The following is a 26,612-nucleotide window of genomic DNA, read 5'->3' as shown; positions in this document are numbered from 1 at the left end:
GACACATGAAACATATTATGGATGTTGGACATAGTCTGTCAAAAATAACATGTAAACATATTTTCTCATTACTTCAAAGTAGCTAACCTTTTGTTGGCTGATGAATCTACATTTGAGTTCATCCCAAAGGCATTTTGAAATTTCTTTTTGAACATTTTAGCCTCACTTGCATCCCTTTTCCTTTTGAGTTAAGTATTTGATATTTGGGAAATTCCACTTAACATGACTTAGTTTATTGTAGTCACAATAAAAGATGTAAGTGTTATATTTCAAATTTACACTACATTTCTAATTATCCCTTTCTCTGTCATGGAATTTCTTCTATTTATTATTGAAAAAGGAGTTAAACTTTCTAGTAATTAGAGCCACACCATCACTTGATATCTATGTCTCAATCTACTCCAATTTATGATATTTTTGTGTAATTTTTCTTTCTTTCATTTCTTTGTCATGTCTCCAATTCTCTGGCCAAGTTTATTTATAATAAGTGCAACAAGCAAACGATCAATAGAATAAGTCACTAAAATTTCATAATAAAAGTAAGCAATAAACTTTAAGATCTTATAAATGAGACACAGAATTTTGTTAGCTTTCAATTCATTAGTTTACTCTTTTCCAATGCATGTATTGATGTAATAAATTTAATAAATATTATGTACATATAAAAAATGATCTCATTTTGGCTTTGTTTGAGACCGCTTTCTTACTGCTTCTTAAATCAGCTTTTTAGTACGAAATTTTTATTTTTTGTACTAAAAATCTGCTTTAAGAAGTAGTAAAAAAGCCGTCCCAAATAAAATCTTCGTAGCATGTAAAATCATCATATAAAAAATGATCTTATAATCTTCCATGACTATGTTAATGCGACATTATTTTTTTGTGCCTTTAAAAGTGATAAACAATCTATTACATATCTCTTTATCAATCTTACAAGTAGAAACACTTATATAATCGTCAACTTAAACGCACGGAAAATAAAAAAAAAGCAACTCAAACATTGAAATTTCATTGTGCTAACTCACGCTCTTCTTGCATCCATTCATTATAAAAAATATCTATGTTTTTTTTTTTTTTTTTTTTTTTTTTGGGTTCAAACTTGTTTGGAAGTATATATCCTTCTCTCTATGATTTTAAGTGATGATTAGACAAATTCTGAGAAGTAATTGAACGAACAAATTAAAATCGCATCAAGTAATGTTGTCATGTCGTGACAACGGTATTAAATTTAATTGAATTCATGCAGGTTTAGGCTCTTAATTACTCCAAGTTATATTTATTATTGCTTGTTGGGTAGACCAGTCCCAGCTCTTTTCTCGACCACACATCTCATGTGATATAGGCTTCGTTTGTTTTTTTTGTGCTTCTGTAAAAGGCTCTTCTTGCATCCATTCATTATAAAAAATATCTATGTTTTTTTTTTTTTGGGTTCAAACTTGTTTGGAAGTATATATTAGATTTTATGAGTGATAGTTGATAGATTGAATGAGGGTTGTCATTCGAACATTCAAAAAAGTCAAAAAGGATGCCATCAAATAATGATGGTTAGATATTAGAAAACCCTTTTGTAAGGCTTCTATTTTGAGCATTTTTTTTTTTGTGAAATTCCAAAGCAAGAGATTTATGTTCTCTCTAATTATCATGATAATTGTGATATAAATTTTTTTTCACTTTCAAAATAATTATAATAATTTTCAATGGGTTGAATTAGTAAAATTTTAATAATTTGAACCTTCAATTATCATGGTATTTAGAGAGGATACAAATTAGGACTGAAAACAAACCGAGCCGAGCCGAGTATGGGCGTGTTGGTGTTTGAGTTCATTTATTATCAACTTGTATTCAATCTTGATTCATTTAAATTAATGAGTGTTTATGTTTTATTCATTTCATGTTTATCGAGCTTTAAAAAAATGAGTTTTATCGAGCTATAAACGAGTTCTACTTTTACATGTACCAAATGAGCCTTATCGAGCATTCTAACAAACAATTACATCGAGTTTGCTCGTGAACATATCTAACGAAGTTTCTTAAACTATCAAATAAGGTTGTTAACAAACATATCTAATGAGTATTCATGAGCAATCAAATGAGCCAGTTCATGGTCATATCTAATTAGCATTTTTAAGCTACCAAATAGGCTCGTTCGCAAACAAAAGATCTATGATTCATTTTATATTTGTTCAAAGTGTAGGTTGCTTGTGATTTTAGGTGGATGTGGAAAGTAAAAATAAATTATTGATCAATTTTAAATCGGATAAGTGAAAATAAATTATTTAATCATATATATATATACTCTAAGATAATTTTAATTGAGCTTCTTAACGAGCTTGTTCAAGGACGTTAAATGATACTATTCATGAATATAAACGAATCAAACATAAATTAGTTCAATTTAACTTATTTAATTATCAAATATTTATCAAAAATGTTGAAATTCGTTGAACTACCAGTAGTTTGTCAAAAGTTCTGTTAATTTGCAGCCCTAATGTAAATCCCATAATAGCTTAGGGAGAGCTTAGGCATGATGGGTCATGACAATTTTTGGCCGCGATTATAATTCCGTTCAGCTTGAACTTTCTAGACCTTTCGCGACCCTCAAACGAATCTGTGGTTCCTCTCCCGAAGGAACCGAAGGGGAAAATTTTCAGGTAACCAATCCCAGCTCTGATATTTCTTAGTTTTTCTATCTCTATAGACTTTCACGTAATCCGTTCTCTTCTTTGTCTTCCTTTCGGCTGAAGAGATCTGATTCGTCCAGCTTTTGAGCTTATTCGCTGGCTATCTTCTGTGTGTGACTTTTCTGTATCACTCTTCTAATCATGTTATGCATCTGTTTCTGACAATTATTCATCCGGATCATACTGTTTTGTGTAGCATGAAGTTGGACTCGCCGAATCTGTTGGAGGTCTTTACGATTTATTTTACTTTTGGTGATGGTCCTGGATTTAGGCTGCTCCATGAGTGGTTTTGTTTGTCTTCTGATTTCTGTCATAGTTTCCAACCTTTTGGTGTTGGAGTTGTTCCTCCTTTTTGGCGTTTTTGTCTGGTTTTCGGCTGTTGTGCTTTGAATGACGATTTTTTGTATGAAGCGATGGTGATATTATTATTGCGGTTAAGAGAAATATTATATTAGTTAAGAAAAGCCTTACCTTTCTGCCTGCAATCCTTGCTTATTTAGATGGGGGATATCGAGTAAATACTAGGGGTGTACACAGGTCGTGCTTGGTTTTAGAACTAATTGATTTAATTCATGCTCAATTCTATCGGTTCAAGTCTGTTCATGAGTCCATTTTTTTAAGGGTTTAGTGTTCAAATTTTTTAAAAAATTGGACCATTTCTTGTTTTGTACATGTCATCCTTGCACAAGTACCAGGCTAATCTTCTCAGTATCATTCTAATTTTATTAGTTGTCTCCGAAGAGACATTGGGTCATTTATTATGAAAAGAGAAGATGCTTTCGATTAAAATAACGTTTATAATAACATTATAAAACGAGAGATACTTAAGAGGAGAAATAATAAGAAATATGTTGAGATAAAGTAGATATAATTTTTAAATATGTTAATAACTTTACATTTAGAATGTTATATTCTAATATATATATATATATATATTAAATAAATGAACCAACTCACGAGCTAATAAGTTGAGTCAAGTGACCTTAAAGCTTGGTTCATTAGCTTATTGGGCATGATTCAAGTCTAATTTATCGAGTTAGGTCTGAGCTGTATCACGAGTTAGCTTGACTTTTTATGTGACCAAACCATCTAAGGCGACTCTCTCTAATCTTATCTTCTACTGGAGCTACTCCAACTTTTTCACGTATATGCTCATTTCGTATCCTATCTCTAAGGCTAAAGCCACTCATCCACCTGAGCATCCTCATCTCTGCCACACTTAACTTAGTATTATGCTTCTCTTTATAAAATTAGTGAAAGTAATAGCAATACCGAATTTTGAGCCTTCATAACAGCCCATCAAAATGTAAAAAATCTTTGAATAAATGCACTCTAGTCAAGATGGGTGAGCCTGAGCCTTCTTGCGAGGCTTGAGGTTATTACATATTTCCCTTTTAACCCAAACCAATGATAAGTAACATTGAAATATAAGTTCTTTTATTGAAGTTTTGTAGTTTGAAATTTTGTTTTATTAGATTATTTTTATCTTCTGAGATTTTAATTTAAATTTGGACCAAACCGGTCTTATGCCAATCATAGCCTAGGGAATAACAAATCTATGAATAAATGTTTTGAGGTATGTAAAATTAATTTTGGCTTGAAGAATTTTTTTTTCTTGTTTCAATTTTATGAGTAAAACTTGGATTTGTGATTTTTTTAGTGGGTTACAAGTGTGATTGTCTAAATTTAGGGAAGTTATCTCCTTTTATCAGTGTGAGGCTTTTTTTTTTACTTGTTATTTTCGTTTCTCATTCTAATCTCATCTTCATAATTTAAAAATGACTTGTTTAGTACTCTTAAGCTTGATAAAAAATTGATATATTAGAAATTCAATTTGTGGAAATTAAATTCAATTGCTTTGCTAATTTTATGTCTCTAATTTCTTGGATTTCCAATCATTTCAGTGTTTAGTTATAAGATTGGATGTTTACATTTAAAAAGCAAGTTGTTGAAGGAATTGTTGATTTGTAATCTATGAATCCTCACTTTCGTATGAAGTCATATTATTTTTCGTATTAAAAAATCTTAACCCCAAATTGTACCATAATGTCTACTAAATGTAGACGTATTAATTGGGTCAATATAAAATTTTAACTGATTCAATTAAAAAGATATAATTATGGTTCTCATCTAAAATAATATCACTATTTGAGGTTCAAAATTATTGATGAGGTAATCGATAGGAGTTCTTTGCCTAGCATATTGAACACTGCGAATGATTTAAAATTGACTTAACTTTGATGCATGATTGTATAATTGGTTGAGTTAGAATTTAATTCTCTTTTAACTCTTGTGTAACTCCAATCATTGCATCACATCAATTATATTCTTAAATTTGATGGGGGTATGCTCTTAAATTTCATTTTAGGAAGGATCATTGTTTTGGAAGAGTTGGTTTTTAAATATATCATTTATTTGATTGTGGAAAAGTTAAGATTTTTGAAACTTAAATAGTGGGATGTGTTCAATTGCTTGACAAAGTGTTTTAAGTGGAGAAAAGTAAACATGTGTTAACATGAAATATATGCGTAATGAGAAATAATTATATTTTGGTGAATATCGAGATGAATTGCATTATCAATTTCAGAGTACAAACAAAAAAAGATCATAATGCGTTTGAATATCATGCTAGCTTTACACATCTTGTAGCCCACATGATTTTCCTTTAGACTATTTTGTTACTACTGCTTGCTTCATTAAAGGTCTTGGGCTAGAGTTTATGAATAACTTAGGCCTACAGTTCATTGAAAATACTAATTGATGTTTAATTTAGATCTTTGTGTATCGAGTTATTTTATGGGTATTCAATTAAGGCTAGTGTACCCATGCCAATTCCGAAGGAAACTTGGTAACATCTCATCTAAATCCTATGGACGATACACTTATGCAAGAATTATATATGGCTGAAGTTGATTCAATTGGAGAACTTCTAATTCTTGAATATTTGTTAAAGATGTTTTATATTGCAAAAATGATTTGTTGTTAAAAATTTGAATCTATGTCTGAGAATGTTAAATTTGAGCATGCATATATACAAAATCATGTTTATGAAGGATAATCTACTGATCAAAAGTTAGAAGCGGAGATTGAGTGTAAAAGTGAGCACAAGATCATATGAGAACTTGATTTAAAATAAATTGAATCTAGGCCTAACTTGGTTAGAAAGATTAGAAATGACCTTTTTTTATTGTATGTAAATGAGAATCTGACTCTTAATAGGACATAATGGAGAGAAATGATTCATGTAGCAGACCCCACTTAGTATGATAAAGGTTTGATGTTGTTGTTGTTATTGGGGATATCAACATAAACTTTGATGCACTATTCCTTTACTTGAAATATATGATCCAAGAATTGAGTGGTTGTATTTCTCCCCCATCATCTGATTCGAGGATCGGATTTGTATCTTTACTTGGAATTGAGTTTGATTCATGTTAATGAGATTATGGAATATTTTGGTCGACTTCTCCCTTTTCTTTTATACAAAATGTCTTAGTAATTCTGTTGTGATCATCAATAAAGATAATGAACCAACTAGAACCTGTAACATAATTGATCAAATATCATTGTGTATTATAGGGAAAAGAAAGATATGATTTATAAGTTTGATTCAAGCAGGTATCGTGACATCCTTAAATAATTGAAAAATCTCACACCGGAAAGATTTTGATCTTTCATTAAATATTGAATGAAATGGTTTTTTGAGGTATAAGATTTTTTGGTGGCCTAATCAATAATTCCATAACATGACAACACCAACTTTATTGCTGTTAGAAGAGGCACCACACAATTATTCTTCTTTGATTTTCTTTTAGGAGTGTTAACTCTAAGAAGGTAGAGACCCACACATCCTAGCCTTGCCAATCATGTTCCCAAAATTTATGTCCGGAATATCACACAAAATTTGTAGAAAATTTCGTAACACAATTGCAATTTCTTGCAAGTTTGCTTATGGGCAGCAAATTACAATTTAAATTTGAAATCAAAACAATAAAGTCAAGGGTTAGCTACTTTGAAATTATGATAGAACCACAGTAGTCACTTTTGATCCATCAACAATTGGAATGTCAAGGGGAGGGAGCCGGTGGCTTTGCTGTTCAGAACCCATATCCCAAAGTATCTCATCCTTTGGGTGGTATGCCGAGCGGAGAGAAAGTGACGGTCTTCGGTAGCCTCCATGTTCGAAAGATGGAGAGTGGGAGAGAGAAATTGAGGAAGAAAATAATTTAGTTCCTTCAAGGTTAATTGCTATATCATATGGCCTTCTATTTATAGAAAAATACGAGTTAATCCATTCTTATTATCAATTCCAACTAAAAACACTAATTTAGAATCATTATGCTAAATTTCCAACATCTCGTTAGGTTATGATTGATCATAAGTTTAATCAAGGCAATATTCCTTTTATTTACTCCTTCAAGGTTGGTTGGTCATGTAAAATAGGTCGAGAAAATTATGGAGAAAATATTGGGTAGTTTTCTTGATTCCTTTCACATAGATCTCTCTCATGTCCTAATTTGGCTGCCCTCCTATTTTTGAAATTGTAATTTTGTGATTTGTCTCTTAATTTTTATTTACAAATTTATTCTTCCAAAATAGAACTTGCAAATTATTTTTCTTTAGAGCTTATTGTATCAACACTCATGCTTATTCTCAAAATTTTTCATTTTCTTCCAAACAATTGTATAACTAAAAAAATTAACTAAAATTATTCTTCTATAGTTATGGAAATAACCTAAATTATAAGGAGAGTCGCCTGGCGAGGAATATGAAAGTTGTTCTCCAATTTTGATAATCCTTTTGTAATATTTTTGGTCTGACCTGGACAGCCCCGTAGTACAAAAATAATATACTCATAGAAGTGCATGAATTTTTAAAATATAATCTACAACTTAATATTTTTAAAAGACTTGCCATTTTTTCGGTCATTTCAAAAGAACCAGATATACCGAGGTCTAATATCTTTTAAAGATTCGAATTCCTTAAGAAGTTATTTTTCAATTTCATGTCCAAATTGTTCAATCTTAATTTTAAGATGAACCAAGGATGCAAGATTTTGATCATTTTGTGTGAATTGTCAACATTTTAAATATGGGTCATCAGAAGGACAGCATTATGTATGAAGAGACGTATATTCTGATGCCCTGTAATAAATTTATTACTATCAGGTCTCCTTTCTGGCGCAAAGTTGCGACTGTATAATTTAAATATATTTGATTAATTAAGCTGGTTTAAGTACTCTAGGTACAGGAGACTAGTTCTATCATAATGATCTGGGCAATTGCTACATACAGCTTTGTTTAGATTTTTTTTTAATCCGTTGGCGTAGTTCTTTGTCCACTTTGCCCTTTCTGAATGTAGAAAGCAAAAAGATTTAGATATTGTAAGATGCCCGTGTCAATAATTTCTTGCATTTCTATACCAGCTTACAACTTTTAATACACCAATTCTCAGACCCAAATTTATGGATATATTTATCTCAGCATCTTTTTTATTACAAGGATAGGAATCGCAGGGACCGTCAAAGGTTTGCCTTTTTATCAAGATCCACGGTTTAGTTCGTACCTTGAGTTTTATCAGATGATTTAACCGTTTTATATATTTCTTCTATGAAGTAACCCTTCTTGCATTAGTTTTATTGCACTATAGACAAGGTTTGAGACTAACTTCCATGGAGTTTAAAAAGTTCAGAAAGGAAAAATGGGAATAAAAGCTAAAAAAAAAAAAACATGAAAACAAAAAGTATTAGTTATACTAGGTAAAAATTATGTCTTAAATTCCCAACTCTTCTACTACAAAATAGTGAACTGCATAACTAGCGGAGTTCTTCCGCTATTATTCAGGATTTTTTGTTATGTCACTTTAGAATTTTCACAAATCTATACAGCTTACTTGAAAACTTATGAGTTTTTAATATGTTTAATTTTTTAAAAAATTATTTAAAACTAGATCTTGATGCAGTTTTAACTCTTTTAAACTGGATTATAATATTCTAGGATCATCCATCTTTTATAATATTTCTTATCTTAGCAAAGCAACCTTTTTGTAAATATTTAATTACAGTTCTTCCATGCTTAAAGTTGTATTTGATCCGACTATGGGCATTCTTCCAAACTAAAGGTATATTGGAGCCAACTATAGGCCTTCTGACCTACGACAAGAAGTTATATTGTTATTTTCTGTTAATCTTGAAGTCCTTTATGTAAGCGTGCCTTTGGTTTTGTCAAAATTTTTTGTTAAAACATAACTATTGACAAAGAAGGGAAAATTTTATAGGATGGTGGCGAGTCCTACAATGCTTTATGGCGTAGAATGTTGGTCATTAAAAGAGAAGCATAAAATTAAGTTAAATGTTGTAGAAATGGGGATGCTCAGATGGATGAGTGGCTTTACTCTTAGAGACAATGTAAAATGAGTATATTTGTGAAAATGTTGGAGTAGCTCCAATGGCATATAAGAATTGAGAGAGTCGCCTTAGATTATTTGGTCACAACGTCAACCTTCAGATGAACTAGTTAGGAGAGTGGATGTATTAGATATAACCTATGTTAAGAAAAGTAGAGGCATATCTAAACAGACTTGGTTTGATAGCATTAGAAATGACTTTTAAATGAGAATTTGACTCTTAATAGAACACAATGGAGGAAAAAAGATTCATGTAGTCGAACCCACGTAGTGGGATAAACGCTTGATGTAATTGTTGTTGTGCATAACTATGACAAACAAAGTGGCTACTAGGGAGATTCATAACGCAGTGTCAATTTGCTTTTATATCTTCATAGGAGTTTACTTTGTAAACATAATTGTCATGTTAATTCCATTATTTTCTAAGTTTATTCATCTGCATTTGGTAATGTCTTGGTTTTCATCTTATGTAATTTATTCGGCTTATCTTCTATTGCTAACAATTCATCTTTTAGTATGGTGTCTTGGGAACCATGTACTCTTAGTCATATTGACTTCACTAGTTTAATGATCTAAAGTTTCTGCATCTCATTAATCTCGGCTCTAAGGTTTCTGTAAATCCATTGTTCTTAAGTTCAATTATTTCTGCTATTTGAAGTTCTTTTAGTTTTGTTGGCAAATGAGCATATCCATTGACTAATACTTTTTTTATTGAATTGAAAGTTTGTGAGCAATCTTGCGACCTGCACAGTTTTCTTGAGAGGATGCATTAGTCGTATGATGCTCACATCAATTTGTGTCCGTGAAGAGGCATTGATCTTACTCTGTTCCTCTGCAATGCTAAAGATAGAAGAGAGGGTTTGAGACCAGTTTACAGAGATCGGAAATGAGAGCTGTTATGGGTCATGCATGACCTGGTTTTGAAAGGGAGGAGGTCTAGGGTCAGGGAATGAAGTTAAAATAGGAGAAAAATTGACAAACTGCATACTAGTTAAGGGTAGGGGTTGTGAAGAGCAGGGTGAAAACTAGGATGAAGTGGCGTAATTGTCAAACATGGTTGGGCTCAGCAATATAACCAGCTAACTTAGAAAACTAGTTTACTCTTTTCAAGTAAAAGGTGACAAGATTGTTTGTTACGCTATTATAATTTCCATTTCCTTTTTAAAAATATGTTAAAACTCCATCTCAATGAAAACTTAATTATCTTACTAGATATATTTATCTCTCTATGTTGATCATTCACCTCTAGATATCCGATCATTCCCGCTTGTAAGGACTAAGGATAATAATGTAACACCTCACGATACCTCTTACCAATAGCACAGAATATAACAGAGAAAATATAACTTTCATAATTCTCAAGATCTAATATTTTTGATCATTTGAATACTTATGTATTTTCCATCCATTGAACAATATATTTTATGCATTAACAGAAGCATCTAAATCTAAATAGTTCCAATTTCATCACAAAAATAATTACAGATCCACTAATAAAAATCAACATACATTATCACAATTTTAACCTGTTACATATCTTAGATGAATACTCACAAATACTGCTAAACATAAAACATAAATATTCAATAACCTGAGCGTAAATTGATTCATCTTTTTTGTTTCATTTCTCAGTAAGAACAGTCAGTATAAAAATTTGTGAGCTATAAAGCTCATAAAGCTCATAAAGTTATACAATTTAAATAAGAATTTAAATGCAAGATTTAGAGAATAACATAATTGAAATTATAACTGAATCAACTCACAAATATTTGCAAAATATTATAAAATTATATTTAGGATTATCTTTTATTTTATTTGAAGCCTGTACAAAATATCATAATTAGTCTTCTAAGGTTCTGGCTATTATTCTTCATATAATTAGTTTTCATAAAAATATTCAATGGAGTCCAAGTAAATTCATCGTTATCACCATTGAACTACATAGATGTCTCTTTTGCATCTTTCGGGATCTCTTTTGTCCGACCTGCAACACAGGTTTCATATTGGAGGTCTCTTTTGGCCTCACTTGTAACGCATGTATTATATCATTTTATGGCCAACCTTTTTTAATTTGATATTCATTAGGCTTCAAAGTACTTATAGTTGCATTATCATACTTCATGCTTTCATATAATAATTCTATTAACTATATTGCTAGGATAAAAATAGCATGTATGCAACATACAGTGTAATGAATTCTTTCTAAAATATTACCAACTAGGAAAACTTTTAATTGGAGCAATTCTAAATTTAGAAAACAAATGCTATTAATTCTAGATACATACAACTATATTTAATTTAATTGAATAGATAAATGCATTAAGATGATTCAATTTAGTAAATATGAGCATACATCCAAGTATTCATATATAAGTAACTTCATGCACATTTGAATAATTGGAATTTAAACTAAGATAAAGTATGATTGTTTATATGTTTTTTTAGTTGGTAATATTTTGGAAAGAATTTTTTTTACTGTATGTTGCAAACATATTATTTTTATACAAAGAGTACAATTGATAAAATTTTTATATGAAAACATGAAGCATGACAAAACAAGTATAAGTTCTTAATTTTGAAGCCTAATGAATATTAAATTAGGAAAGATTGACTAACAAATGATATAATACCTGGGTTGTAGGTGGGACAAAAGGGACCCCGAAAGGTCAAAATGGATCTCTATGTTGTTCAATGATGATAATGCCGGGTTTACCTGGGCTCCATTGAACATTCTTATGAAAGCTAACTATATGAAAAATAATAGCTATAACCTTAGAAGACTAATTATGATATTTTGTACGGGCTTCAAATGAAATAAAAAAATGATCATAAATATGATTTTATATTATTTTGCAAATATTTGTGGATTTATTCTGTTATGATTTCAATTATGTTATTTTCTATAATCTTACATTTAATTTCTTATTTAAATTATATAACTTTATAAACTTCATAGTTTACAAGTTTTTATACTGGATGTCGTTAGAGGGAAAGGCAAGGGAAAAGTTGAAGCAGATTAGGCTCAGGTTATTGAATATTTAGGTTTTCTATTTAACAATGTTTGTGAGTATTTATGTGAGGAATGTACTATATTAAATTGTGGTAATGTATGTTGATTTTTATTAGTAGTTATGTACTTATTTTTGTAATGAAATTAGGACTATTTAGATGATTCCGTTTATTTAGAAAATTTATTATTCAGTGGATGGAAAATGCATAAGTATTCAAATAATCAAAAGTATTAGATGTTGAGAATTATGAATGTTATGTTTTCTCTGTTATACTATGCGTTATTGGTAAGGGGTCATGGGGTGTTACAAAAATGATATCAGAGTAATACACCTGTTGGAATATGGGAACTAAGTGTCATATAAGACAAAGTGCTACACTATGACATCTTGATCCCTATATGCGATAAAATGTTATGTGGTGAGAGTCACCACTTGAACTTATAGCGGCAATCTTTAGAATCCTATTTTCCTGGTGGATGATTCTGGGATAGGGATTCCGACGAGGATGTTACTTACGTAAGTGGGGGAATTGTGAAAACCCTTCAGTAAAAAAAGCTAAACTCTTAAACATCGAGATGCCTTTTCGTGTAATAGTTGAAATTTCATTTAAGATACCGCAGTTAGGCATGCTCATCCCTGAGAAATTTGGGATGGGTGACCTCCTGGGAAGTTGCACTAACAAGACAAAACCGTGATGCCCTTAGGCCAAAACTGACAATATCTCAATACGTGAGTTTGGACCGTTACAAATAGCTTGCTTCAGTGTGTTTGAATAGAATCTTAAACTCATTATCATGAGATTTCTACAGGTTCACTTTCATGAGTTTTTTCTTCCAGAAAAGTACAGGATCCCATACATGTCCAATTCTAGTCGCAAATCGTCTAAAGGATTTCATGTTCTTTCAGAATACCTCTCATGATCTTGTTTCAACCAAGTTAAGCCTGTCTGGATCACAGCCAACAAGAGGCATGTATTACTAGCTTGCCACCAACGCAGTCATAGATGTCTGGTTGCGCGACTTCTTGGTAGCCATGCCTTGTTTTCAATTCTTAGGTAGAAATTTCTTTGTTGCACCAACCCATCTGTGGGCATGCTAGGATGGATGCAAGCCAAGCATATACTTGGTTTGATGGCTGCGTGGAATACATATTGATCCTTTCGAAACACCAGATCCTACAGATTGATTACGTCAAATTCACACAGGATTCTAGCTTTTTTACAGAATAATCTTGCATTGGGGGACTACAATTTTGTGTTAGCTTTTTGCAGAGAGCAGTCACTATTGTTAGCTGAGACAGCTGGTGGGGGAATGGTTCTTCGGAAGGAGCAAAGAGAAAAAAAAAGAGATGGTAAGATGATTAAGTTGTTATTAAGGAGCTGTTTGGTTTGATGTAAAATGGGTGTAAAGTATTTCAAATGCAGGGGTTTTAGAATATTGGTGTTTGGTTTGAAGTAGGGCAGTAAATGAACTGAACTGAGCCGAGCTTCACCCTTTTCGAGTTCAAGCTCGTTTGTTAAAATAGTGCTCAAGCTCAATTCAAAGCTCGTCGAGCTTCTTGAACAACCATTCGAGCTCAATCTCGTATAAAACTCCCATGTTCGAGTTCGGCTCGTGTTCAATTTGAGCTTGTTTAACTTCAAGCTCATCGAGTGGCTTATTAAGGGAACCGAGCCGACCTCAAACATAAAATAAATTCTTTATTAAAATCAAGTTGAGTAGCCACCGACTTGCCCAGAAATAATGCCTGCAACATGTCCGTCCGCTATCTAACAAATGGTCTTCACATGCATTTGTTTTTACATAGCAAAAAAACGTCTCACCAGGCGGTGTGGGACAACACCCCACAGCTTTTTTTTTTTTTTTTGTTGAGTGTTGATGCCACGGAGGAGAGAGAAAGAGTGCGGGCGGGAGAATGAAAAAAAGTGAAACTTTAGATATAGAGAGAAAGGGCAGGCGAGAATAAAGAGAGGTTATTTTCTTAAAAAAATTATTCAATAAGTTTCTTATTTTTTTTTTAAATTATATATATATATATATAATAAAATTTGTTAAATAACATGAGATTTAATTATCTTATTAGTCAAATAAGATATAATATTTATTTTTAATAAAATATGACATAATGAGCTTCTTTATCGAACATGTTCACGAGCTCTAAATGATATTGTTCGTGATCATAAAAGGTCGAATGCCAGATTGTTCGAGCTTGTTTATTTACCTAGCAAGTATCCATCAAAGGTGTTCAAACTTGTTTGTTTAACCTATCAAATGAATATAAACGAGCTCTTATTGAGCCCAGCCACGAGTAGCTTGTCGAACGCTCGGTTAATTTGCATTCCTAGTTTGAAGTAAAACACATGCATTGTAAAATTTATTGCCTTTGTAGTCGTCCCCCATCGCTAGCCACCGGCATCCACCGCCACCGTTGTTGCCAACCACCGACCACGACCGCCACTAACTGCCACTGCAAACCACCGCCATCGCCGCCATCGGGCATCGCCCACCTCCGGACGGCGCCGACCATCATGGCCTGCTGCCGATCACAACCGCCCTCCACTCACTTTGGACTTTATATTGCACTTATTCTACTTCAAAACAAACAATAAAAAGTAATCTCATGTTTTCATTTTACACTCATCCCAACATTCTCAAAGTATTCCTTTTACACTATGTTCTTTTTTTACTTTGCATTCTTTTTAAGCCAGCCAAACAACCCCTAAAATAGATATATAATTGTCCCATGTTTCTAAAATAATGAGGGCCAAGAGGAGTAGAGGACATACATATAATACTTGACAAATCTTGCCTGTTTCATCAAAGGGGATAATTATACGGAGTTTGCAAATTTTCTGTCAAATAGATGCACGGAAAAAGCTTTTCTGCTACTTGGTTTACAAATCTAGATGATTTGGGGTTTGGCATGTTTGGACAAGCATGGAGCATGTCACTCTGTCAATCTTTTGGTGAGAGATCAATGAGCTAATTACCTTGGATCCTTTATTTTTGTATGATAAATATAATCTAAAATAATAAAATACCACACATCTATTTTTCTCCTCTTGAAAGGAACATATGAAGCGATTTGTTGTGCCAGCTTGTAAATTTTTTCTATTACGAGCACTTTTCCTGGATTTCCCATTCAATTATTGTTTAAAGTTAATGCATATACCCCCATTTTTATCAACAATTTTGGCTTTTGGGTGTAGTGTTGGTGTTCAAAACCTTAAGAATTTTTTTTTGGGTATGTTGGTTGAAATACCAGTTAGTTTTTATCGACTTACATTGGAACGCTACTCTTGTTCATTTATTTTTCAAGCTTTATCATGTTGAATTCATTATAAAAACTGCATGATCTGGTTTCTTGGTTTTATCCTTTAGGTATTACAATAGTTTTTGACACGGTTGGTTGTCTTGATTTAAGTCCAGGACTGTTGATGACATACTATATGCACTGTTTGTTATAATTTCTGTGACAGTTCATGTTGAATTATAGTTTTTATTTTTTTAATTAAAAATAGGAGGCATAATGGCTAGCAAGCGTATCCAAAAGGAACTTCAGGATCTGCAGAAGGATCCTCCAACATCGTGCAGTGCTGGACCTGTTGGTGAAGATCTGTTTCATTGGCAGGCAACTATTATGGGTCCATCCGAAAGCCCTTATACTGGAGGGGTTTTCTTTATTAAGATTCATTTCCCTCCTGATTACCCATTCAAACCCCCCAAGGTTAACTTTCAGACCAAGGTTAGAGAAGACCCCTTTCCAATAAGTTAATTCCCAATATATTATTTTCCTTTTCATGGCATAGTTTTTATTCATATGGCTCAGTTAAATGTGCTGGCATGCTTTTTATTTTATCACTGTTTATTTGCACCATTGTGTTTGTTTTCTCCAATATACTAATGACTGTAGCATCTTGTATTATCAGGTTTTCATGCACCAATATATTACACACCGTTTGGGTAATGAGAACAGAAAGTGACGCTAAGATCCTTTTTGAATAAGATTAGTTACACTGTATCATGTTTAATTATGCATTACAAAATTACAGTCTTAGTTGTTTATTTGAATATTTGACTATTTGTACTATCAGTATTATCACAACATTTAGCAGTTACAATAAGGTTATGCAGAATAATTCTTAGGGTTGCTTGATTTGAGTCTCAACTATAATTCACGCTTCAAATCTATGGAAAGCTATGTAATTCTAAACCTGAACCGCACTGTTTGTACTGTTGGAAATTCATACTTCTGAAATTGGTTTCTTGCACGCAGACATGGTTTGAAAGTGCTAGTTACTAGAATGTTTCTTAAATCTGTAGCTTATTGTATACGGACGGCAAGTGCGTGCTGATAAAATTAAGATTTTTTTTCCCTGATAATTCTTGCATGAATGCCATTTTGAATTAGTTTTTGGATATGGATACAATCCCTCAGTTTAATTGTTGATTTAAAATAGGCTATTTGAGCATGTCAATGCACTTATATAGGCATGTCAACTTACCAACGAGTAGAATGATTTCTATCCTTTTTTTGAGTTATACACTTGCAGGTTCGACCTGAAATCCACTTTTCATATTAAGTGTTACTGGTTGTCTACAAACTCAAATAAGTACTAGTTTGGTTTTTCCTGTCTGCATAGTTGTTGTAGACTGAACTTTGGGACAGAAAATATGTGGCATTTGTCATTTAAAGATTCATAATTTTCATCTGAAGAAATCATTTGGTACTTGAGAGTCAATTTGTGTTCTTGCCTGAAGATTCGTTATGGTTGTGATTTTTATAATTGAAAGGCATATCATAGATTGCCATGAGAATTAATTTGTGGCTATCGTGGATGGTCCATGCAACAACATGATGTAAAGAATGTTTTTTTATATGGGTATGTTGAAGAACTCTATATGGGCCCACTACTTAGATTTGATTTTTCTTTCAGAAAAAATAAATGTGTAAATTAAAAAGGATTCTATATGGCCTTAAATAATCATTGAGAGCATAGTTTGATAGATTCACAACAATCATAAACGATCTAGTTACAAATAATGCCAAAGAGATTATACTCTCTTCATAAAATACTCTATTAATGATAAAATTTTAATTCTCATTGTATATATTAGTAATATAATAATTACAAGTGATGACAATAGAGAAAATGAGTCTCTTTGGAAAACCCTTGTTGAAGAATTTAAGATCAAAGAGTTATTCAAAATCAAATATTTCTTAGGAATAGAACTCGCCCAATCAGAATAAGGAATATTCCTCTTTTAATAATAATTTGTTATGGATCTGCTAAAAAAATAAAAATGACCGATTACGTATGTTGTGAAATCTTTACTTACCTACGCAAATAAAAACAACAACAACATTAAGCCTTTATCTCACCGTGGAGTCGGCTACATAAATCCTTTTTCTCCATTGAATCATGTTAAGAGTTAAATTCTTATTTAAATTTAATAAAAAAAGATCATTTCTAATATCTTCTAATCAAAGTCTTTTTAGGTCTACTTCTACCTTTTTTAACATAAGTCAAATATAATGCATCTACTTTCCTAACCGGGTCATCGGAAGGCCACCGTTTTATGTGAACAAACCATCTAAGGTGACTCTCTTTAATCTTATCTTCCACTTGAGCTACTCCAACCTTTTCACATATATGCTCATTTCGTATTCTATCTATAAGAATAAGGCCACTCATCCACATGAGCATCCTCATATTTGCAACACTTAATATTATGCTTCTCTTTTAATGGCCAACATTCTGCACCATAAAACATTGCAGGTCTAACCATCTTATAGATTTTTTCCTTTAAGTTTGAGGGGGACTTTTCTATCACACACTCCTGCACTCGCGTTTGTTGTCGGAGCTAGACCTGCGCTCGCACCAAATCGTGCCTTCTTGCGCTCGCGACTCGTGTCCGCTGTGGGAGGGCTGGGACATGCACTTGCAACTACGACCGCGCCCTCCTGCGCTCACTCCCGTGAATCAAACCTAGCCCGCTCTAGCACCAGCATCGCACATGGACCCACTTGCCGCCACGTCTGCACGCTCCCTCTTGCTCACGATTGAGTCTGTGCGGACCCTGCCCAATCTTGTTCTGATATTTCGGGTTAGCGGGTCTGGTCGGGTGATGTGAAACCAGGAATTGGATTTAGAAAATTAATAAAATTCTTGTTCAAATAATGAAATTGCAATCTTAATGTTGTTCACAATTGAAGCTTCTCAAAGATCTTAGAATTCAACTACGCTTAGGCAAGAGTTTACACTTAAATTAGCAAGATCTATAAAATAACGACGGTAATAAATAGTAAAGCAAATGAAAAGCCAACTAGAATCTGGCGGTTAACAAAGCGATTGTCTCATCTTGAGGTTACGCTCATTTACCTACTTCTAGGTTTGTTAGAAGAAGAATAACCACACAAGTGATGAAACCACTCCGAGGGCGACGGTGCCGTAGATCCGTAGGGAAGGAGAGGAAGGTGCCGGATGTGGAGGTGGTGTGGAAGATTGGCCGTCAATGGTCCAATTGTAGTCTGGACGTTGTCTATCAATAACTTGGATGAGGGTCGGGAGGATCCGATCCAAGTAATCTCCCACGGTGTCTTCGTAGGATTCAAATCCCGCGTCAAAGAAAGGCGATCGTAGTATAGCAAGGTTACCTTGGGCATCAAACACAAGCACCCATTCTAGCTCGGGATCCGCCATGCGACATGGAGGCGAAGATGGGCGGTCGCCACGAGAAGCTCTCCAAAGGGAGGGAGAGGGGGTCGGCGGGTTGAAGAGGTGGAGGGAGGCCGGCGGTAGAGCTAGGGTGAAAGGGTGAAGGTTTTGTTTGAAAACTGAAATTAGTTTCAGTTTAAGGGAATTGGGAGGAAAATTTTGGGATTTGAATTTTCCAATTAAGAGGTAATTAAGTCAAAGAATTTTCAATTAATTGGAGCCATGATGGGGGGGAGGGCCGGCGGGAGAGATAGAGGGGAGGGGGAACTTTGAAAACTGAAATTACTTTCAGTTTTGGATGTAATTGGAGGGAGAGGAAATTTTAGATTTAATTAGGGAGAAATTAAATCCCTAATTAATGGAATTTCCACCTAAGGGGGGCCGGCGGCATTACTGGAGGAAGAGGGAGTTAGGGAGAGAGGGGGGGAAGGTTTCTAACCATGGCATGATGACTAGGATAAGTTTTAAAGAAATCCAAATTAATTTTATTTTCTATTTGGATTCATTTACAAACTTTCAAAATTTGGGAAGAATTTGAAATTTTGAATTTTCAAATTCCAAACCGAAATGAGCGGAGAGGAGGTGGGTGGACGGAGGTCGGTTGGTGAGGGGCGTTGGCAAGGTGGGCGGCCGGAGATGGGAGCCTTGGCCGGCGGCGGGAAACCCAAGGGGGGGTCGGCGGCAACAGCTAGAGGGAGTTGTATGTGGAGCTTTTCTTGTGGGTAAGAGAGGGTAATTAAAAGAAAAGAAAATTTTAGAGAACTCACTAAGAGATCTCAATTGAAGAACTCACCAAGAGATCTTCATGCACTCACAAAGAGAACAAAAGTAAGAAAATTTTCATTCATCAAATCAATAATCCAACAATACAAAGATCAAGCCTTTATATAGGCTCAACAAACATAAGAAAATAAAAGACGACGTTGCCCTTGGGCTACAACAAACACTACTTCCCTCATAGGGGTACAAATGAAAAAAAAAAAGGAAATACAAATGACATGAATAAAATAAAGTCTAAAAAATAAAGCTGTTAAATTATGACCGTCGCTCGACGACCTCTCCGATGGTACCTGTGTCGGAACCTTCTGCGGATGTCCTCATCATCGGGTCAGCCCGGTAACCCGGTGAGTCAGGTCCAGATTGTAATTCCCGACCCATTTGTACAACCGGGTCGGATTAGTGTCAACTTATTTGAAGTTTTGAACCTGGGCCAATTCGGGTTGAATCCGAACCTGACCCATTGACCCGTTTTGACACGCCTAGAAGATTTGTAATAACATATCTTGGAGATTTGTCGAAGGTTGCTTGCAAGAAACCCTTGGCTTTTTGCCTTTTTGATGGTTCTAAGTGCTTCACCTTGGCTTCTCCAAAACATCCTACCAAGGTTTTTTTTGCCCTCCTGCTGGTTCCCCCATCAATGGGAACCACCAAAACCCTAAGAACTCTAACCTCGCTGAAAATGGAATCTATGGGTTGCGATGTGTTCCGATGTTGCTAAGGGTTAGAGAACACACCTTTAATATTTCATCCTCGATTTATCACCGCACTAACTTGGCAGTTTGGCAGCTTCGAGTCCTCGGCTTACATGAAAGAGGAACTGGAAATTTTGAAAGTAATATATGCACATACGCGATATATCTTTTCTCCGGATGTACTTCCCAGTTATCCTTTATTCGCTCTGTTATTTTTATTATCAACCTCAATTTAAGACTTCTTTTGTCATTTTAATCAGTTTTTTGAAGCTCAAAATTGAGTGAATAACTAATAATAGAACATTTTAAATTATTAAATTGAAAATTTATAATTTCTAAAACCAAATTGAATCAACCAAAAAAACCCATTTTGGTTCGAAGATTTTCAAACCCATTTTCATCCTCCATTTTAGCCTTATTAATAAGCTTCAGTCATTTTTGTTAATTAAAAAAAAAAAAAAGCAAATTTTGTAGACCTAGATCATGTTGGTTTTGACTCTCAATAATGCTTGAATTTATGTTAGTGTCAGCATAAAGCATATAGATGTAACTATGCTCTTTTATTAATTATGGTTGTATTTTAAAATGCATTTATGTATTTTATGAGCTAGAAACTAGAATAATTTCAAATATTAGAGTATCATTAATTTATACTCTCCATATGTTTCATAAATAAATTCCAACATCATCCTTGATTTTACTGTTAAGAAACTTATTGTTTCCAGCTTACCTTTCCTGTAGCTTGTGCTCTCAACTTTGTTGACATTTCTTGGAGAGATTATTCTGTGCGGACGCCCTATATCCGGATACCAATCAGAATGAGTCACGTCAGCAATACCGAGCCGCAGTACCAAACGGTACCGAGCCCCGATACCGAGCAGTACCGAGCCGCGGGCTTAGGTATCCGGACGGGATTCGGCTTCTGCACATAATAATTTTTCACATTCTTGATATATCTTCACGATTATGTTTACACAGTATTATGTTGACAAAGTTGGTTAAATCATGTAGCAACATTCTTCTGTCATGATTTGGTGAAATACTTAATCCACGAAAATAAATTGCGTGAGGATTTAAAGCCATCCGATTAACATTGTGATTAAAGCAACGCAAGATATTATATGTAGTAATAATCTCAACATAAATTGAACCGATATAATCTATTTTGATAGATTTTGTATCATAATATCCTAAACTAATTTCTTCCTCCATCAATGTGTTATGTTTTCCACAGGTTTACCACCCAAACATCAACTCTAATGGAAGCATTTGCCTAGACATTCTGAAGGAGCAATGGAGCCCTGCGCTGACCATATCCAAGGTTCTCCTTTCCATCTCCTCTCTCCTCACAGACCCAAACCCTGACGATCCCCTCGTCCCCGAAATCGCTCACATTTACAAGAACCAACGGAGCCGCTACGAGGAGACCGCAAGAGCTTGGACGCAGAAATATGCCATGGGCTGACTCAAGAAAACCCTTAATAGACCATGATTATGTGTGTAATGTTGGTAATGCTTTGTGAAAATAGAAATAATGGTTGGTTCTGTATAATGCCATGAAGGCTTAAACCCTCCTTTGTGGTGTCTGTAACCTTGTATGCTTATTTGAGTAGCATTCCTTTGGAATGGTCTCACATATTTAAAATCAGCTATAAGAACAAAGCGCAATGGTTTCTCTCAAAACCTGAGTGATTCTTTCAAGTTTTAAATCCTTTCTAACTAGATGAGTCTAATGGTGATTACAAAAAGAATTAAGGAGGATTTTTCTTTCAGGAGTCTCATGCATTTCTGGCAGTTCTATAGCATCATGTACTAGAGCCTTAAAACATTTTAGATAATGGTCTAATGATGTGCAACTTGTGTGCTTGTTTTATTCACAGGAGTAGTATATTTTTGTTCAAGTTTGGAATGTTTGATCTTCTTAGTGAAATGGAAGAATAGTTGGGGTTTATTTGTGATGACGGCAATTTTTTATAAAGTTGATCATGAGGTGATGTGCGGAAAATAATTTAGTAATTCTCGTTGTAAAGAACATCTTCCTTCATAGAAATTTTGATGGTTGTTCATTTTGATCGTTTTATTGCGATTTATATAGTGCGTGCAATCCTATAAATCAATTTTAGAGCCGTGTATGGTGCTCCTGTGCAATTTAGGTTTCGTTTGTGACAACTTTTTTGATACTTTTTAAAATTGTTGCGTCCTGGAAGACTGTAAGCTCGCTGAAATCAGAGTTCGAGTGCGCCCAAAATTAATTTTTGTAGTTTCCAACTAGCTTTTGCCTCGAGATTCGTGCCAGATCAAGCTAATTTTGTGATGCCGTATCAAAAATGATCTTTTAATACATAAAATTTTGTTCTAGAAAGTTGTATATATATATATGTTGGAGTAAATTCTGTCATCCTTTGTGGTCTATAGCTCTAAAACTAACTTTACAGGGACAAATATGTTATGGAAAATTTAATGCAAGTGATAAAACATACTATAGAATTTTTTTCTAAATACAGTTACACAAGTACGTATGATATTGAAATATGAATTTATAAAGAAGATTATATCTAAAAAGTTTGATATAAGTGATAAAATAAATAAACGGGAAAAAATGCCAGAAAACATACATACATATTATACTATATAAAAATAGAACTTGCTCCACAACACTTGTACATTATTGAAATTGAAATAAAGTTTATAAGATTATATATAATTATTTATAACACACAAATAAAGAGAATTAGCCACAAAAAAAAAAAAAAAAAAAAAAAAAAAAAAAAAAAAAAAAAAAAAAAAAAAAAAAAAACACACACACACACACACAAATACAGACACGCATATGCACAAGTGTGCACAACTCTATAATTGAGTGTATTGGATTGTTCACAATTTTATCTATCATAACAACTTGGAAGAATTTGTCAAAGAAAATATCTATACCAAAGTGTATTAACTCGAAAATTTAGTTTACAAGATTGTACATATTAGTCTACAATGCAAAAGATGAAAGAGCTAGCCAAAAATATACATCCACATGTGAATATAATTCTATAATTGAGTTAAGAGGGCTATAAATAGTTGTATAAAATGCAAAAAAGAAAGTAATGATAACGATAACAACAACATCAAGCCTATATTCCATTGTGGGGTTGGTAATAATAATCCTTTTTCTCTATTGTGTCATATTAAAAATCAAATTCTCATTTAAATTTAACTAAGAAAAAATGGTCATTTTTAATATTTTCTAGCCAAGTCTTTTTAGGTCAACCTCTACCTTACTTAACATAGGTCAAATCTAATACATCTACTCTCTCAATTGAGTCATCAGAAGGCTGACATTTTATGTGTCCAAGCCATCTAAGGTGACTTTTTCTAATCTTATTAGCCATACTCCAACCTTTTCACATACATACTCGTTTTGCATTCTATCTCTAAGAGTAAAGCTACTCATCTACCTGAGCATTCTCATCTTTGTAAGACTTAACTTTATGCTTCTCTTTTAATGACCAACATTTTGCACCTTAAAGCATTACAGGTCTCACCATCATCTTATAGAATTTTCCTTTAAGTTTGAGGGGTACCTTTCTATCACACAATAGGCCTGAAGCATTCCTCAACTTCAACCATCCAACTTGAATTCTGCTAATAATATCCCAATCTATTTCACCATTACTTTGAACAATATATTAAAGATATCTAAAATATGTACTTTTATTAATGACTTGATCACCCAAGGTCACAAATCCCTCACTATATCTATTACTACTAATATTACACTCCATGTATTCGATTTTATATCTACTCAAACAAAAATCTTTAGACTCTAAGGTTGACCTCCATAATTCAAGTTTTCTTTCAACTCCCTCTCTAGCCTTATCAACAAGAAAATATCATCAACAAAAAGCATACACCTAGGAACATACTCTTGAAAATTTCTAGTAAGAACATTCATAACTAAAGCAAAAAGATAAGGGCTTAAAGCAGAATATTTTAATATAATGCAACTAATATAGGAAAATACTTGGTAAAACCACCTTGTGTTTGAACATAAGTAACAACTCCCACATAGATAATTTTAATGACTTGAATATAGGCATTATTAACTCTTTTTTTTTTCTTCTAGAACTCTCCATAGCAAATCTCTTGGAACTTTATCATATACTTTCTCTAAATCATTAAATATAATATGTACATCCTTTTTATTATCTTTATATTTCTCCATCAAACCTCTCAATAAATGCATAACATCCATAGTAGACCTACCCAACATTAATCCAAATTGATTTTGAGAAACTTGTTAACCCCTACACATCAAACCATACACAAAAGGGGCAAAATCGGCGATCTAAGAAACGCCCACATCGACATGACACATCACTTGAAGGGTCAAACGACCACTGATTGCTAAACAGACTGTGCCCCTGCAATCAAGATGACGAGTTTGCCTAAGAGGGGATCCCTCACAGTCAAATCGAACAAGATCAGTCCGAAGGGAAGACCGACATCCAAAGTTGAAGCCCGACGTCACCCAAATGACGTCCGATCGCGAAAAGGATTTCACTGTTAGTTCTGGAACGTCATCAACAACGTGTTCAATTGGGGCAGTTCGAGGTGACAACATGAATCCCAAGGCAACACCGTGCAAGTTCGATGTCACCCAAATGACGTCCAATCGCAAATAGATTTGTTCGTTGGATTCAGAACATCATCAACACCCAAAAATTACTATCAACCTATTCAATTGGGGCCGTCCGAGGTGATGAAATGAATCCCAAGGCAAAATGCATAAATCAAGGAAATTGATGAATAACATTTCCCAAATGATGTCTGATCGCAAAAGGGACTTTCATGTTGCATCTGAAATGTCGGAATTATCCAAAATCAACCTTAATTATGACCAACAAAAATCACGAGCACAGATCAACACGGATTCTGAGGCAATTGAATGTAAATCGAGAGAATCATGAGCAGATCAATTCATTTTTTGGTGATTGACAAATGTCTGCCATTCCAAATCAATAATATTGATAATAATATTAAATTATTATCAATATTATTAATTAAATTAATTGAAAAGTCAAAATTTATGTTAAATTAAAAATCAACTCAAACTAAAACTATATTACCTCGTATCTTTTGATGACGCACTATATCGAGATCCCCGATATCCCGCTAAATCAAACCTCGGACAGACGTCGCTTGCCTCATTTGAGCACAACGTCTTGTCGTTAAAATGGAAGAGGATGTCTCTTTTATTTGTTATGCCTATTTTTAAAGTTCACAACATGACCTATAAGGATGTAGTTATGTTTAGGGAATGATGTGCTCCTTAGAGAAAAACCTATTTTTTATGCCTATTTTTAAAGTTCACAACATGCCATTTTTGCATACAAAGTCAATTTACATGCATTGCATTAGAATAAATAAAAATTTAGTTAAATTTTAATTGCATCAAGCATATAGCCATACCATTCATAAGTAAAGGAGCTACTTAGGAATTTCTCTTGATGTCAGCTCTAAAATTCCAAAAACTTAATAAATAGCCTATCCATCTTTCGTGAGACCAAAATCATAATTTTAAAGCGCCTAGGAGGTTAGCTTAATTTCTAATTAAGGCTGATGTTAGCCTAAAATTACATCTCATTAGTTAAGTTTGAGTTGATGTAGTGATTTAACTTAGATCTTAATTCTAGGGCAGACCCAAAATCTTGAGTCTTCAATATCAGGAATTTAATTATAAATGTCTAATAAAATATCAACTCAAATTAAATTTTCTCTCCTCCAAAAATTAAAGCGTAAACATAGGATAAATTAAGGCATTTCTGAATTGTTTCAGAGTCACAAAATGCCTCTTACTTCTCATCATTTAGCTTCCAAAATAAATGCTCAAAATTTGATATAATCCCATCTAAAAATTCTAACATCCATCCTTTCATATCACTCCTTAAAATATCTAAATAAAATTATTAAAATATTATTCTAATTGAGAGTACTCATATGAAGTCTAACCTACCTACAATATAATTAACTACAAAGGCTTGCTTTTTTAGAATATTTAAGAACTCAGATAAAATGGACCCCATTCTATTTACTTCCTCCTAAATAGGAAGCGGAAATATTATTCTTTTGAGAAAAAAATAAAATAAAAAATAATCATTATCATCATATTCAAATGATTAATAATAAATGATATATATTTTTCTTTGAAAAGATATATCGTTTATCGTTATAAGTTTGATTATAAAATTAAAGATAATACAACTAGAATATCAAAGCTAAAAATGTGATCGAACATCATTTAACCCTTTGGGGTTATACGTAGCCCTTTCTTGAATTT

General features: G+C 33.3%; 1 protein-coding gene and 1 non-coding gene across 3 annotated transcripts; one reads left to right on the top strand and one right to left on the bottom strand.

Annotated features, from left to right (window-relative positions):
• The first annotated feature begins 2,492 nt into the window (after positions 1-2,492).
• LOC110103238 (ubiquitin-conjugating enzyme E2 11) lies at positions 2,493-22,003 on the top strand. 2 transcript variants are annotated; one of them, XM_020831862.2, is made up of 3 exons: positions 2,493-2,648; positions 15,615-15,838; positions 21,519-22,003. In XM_020831862.2, the coding sequence occupies exons 2-3, from the start codon at positions 15,623-15,625 to the stop codon at positions 21,747-21,749; spliced, it is 447 nt and encodes a 148-aa protein (XP_020687521.1). In that variant the 5' UTR covers positions 2,493-2,648; positions 15,615-15,622; the 3' UTR covers positions 21,750-22,003. The 2 variants fall into 2 exon arrangements, with proteins under 2 accessions (XP_020687521.1, XP_020687522.1); XM_020831863.2 differs by lacking the exon at positions 2,493-2,648 and adding an exon at positions 2,655-2,787.
• Positions 3,321-3,423, bottom strand: LOC114580606. Its single transcript, XR_003702073.1, has one exon. It is a non-coding gene; the product is annotated as a U6 spliceosomal RNA (small nuclear RNA).
• Positions 22,004-26,612: the final 4,609 nt, after the last annotated feature.

This window comes from Dendrobium catenatum, unplaced genomic scaffold (genome assembly GCF_001605985.2).
Source record: "Dendrobium catenatum unplaced genomic scaffold, ASM160598v2 fragScaff_scaffold_1117, whole genome shotgun sequence".
Lineage (NCBI taxonomy): Eukaryota > Viridiplantae > Streptophyta > Magnoliopsida > Asparagales > Orchidaceae > Dendrobium > Dendrobium catenatum.
The sequence above is the reverse complement of the archived record's forward strand: the minus strand, read 5'-3'. Positions and strand labels throughout refer to the sequence as shown.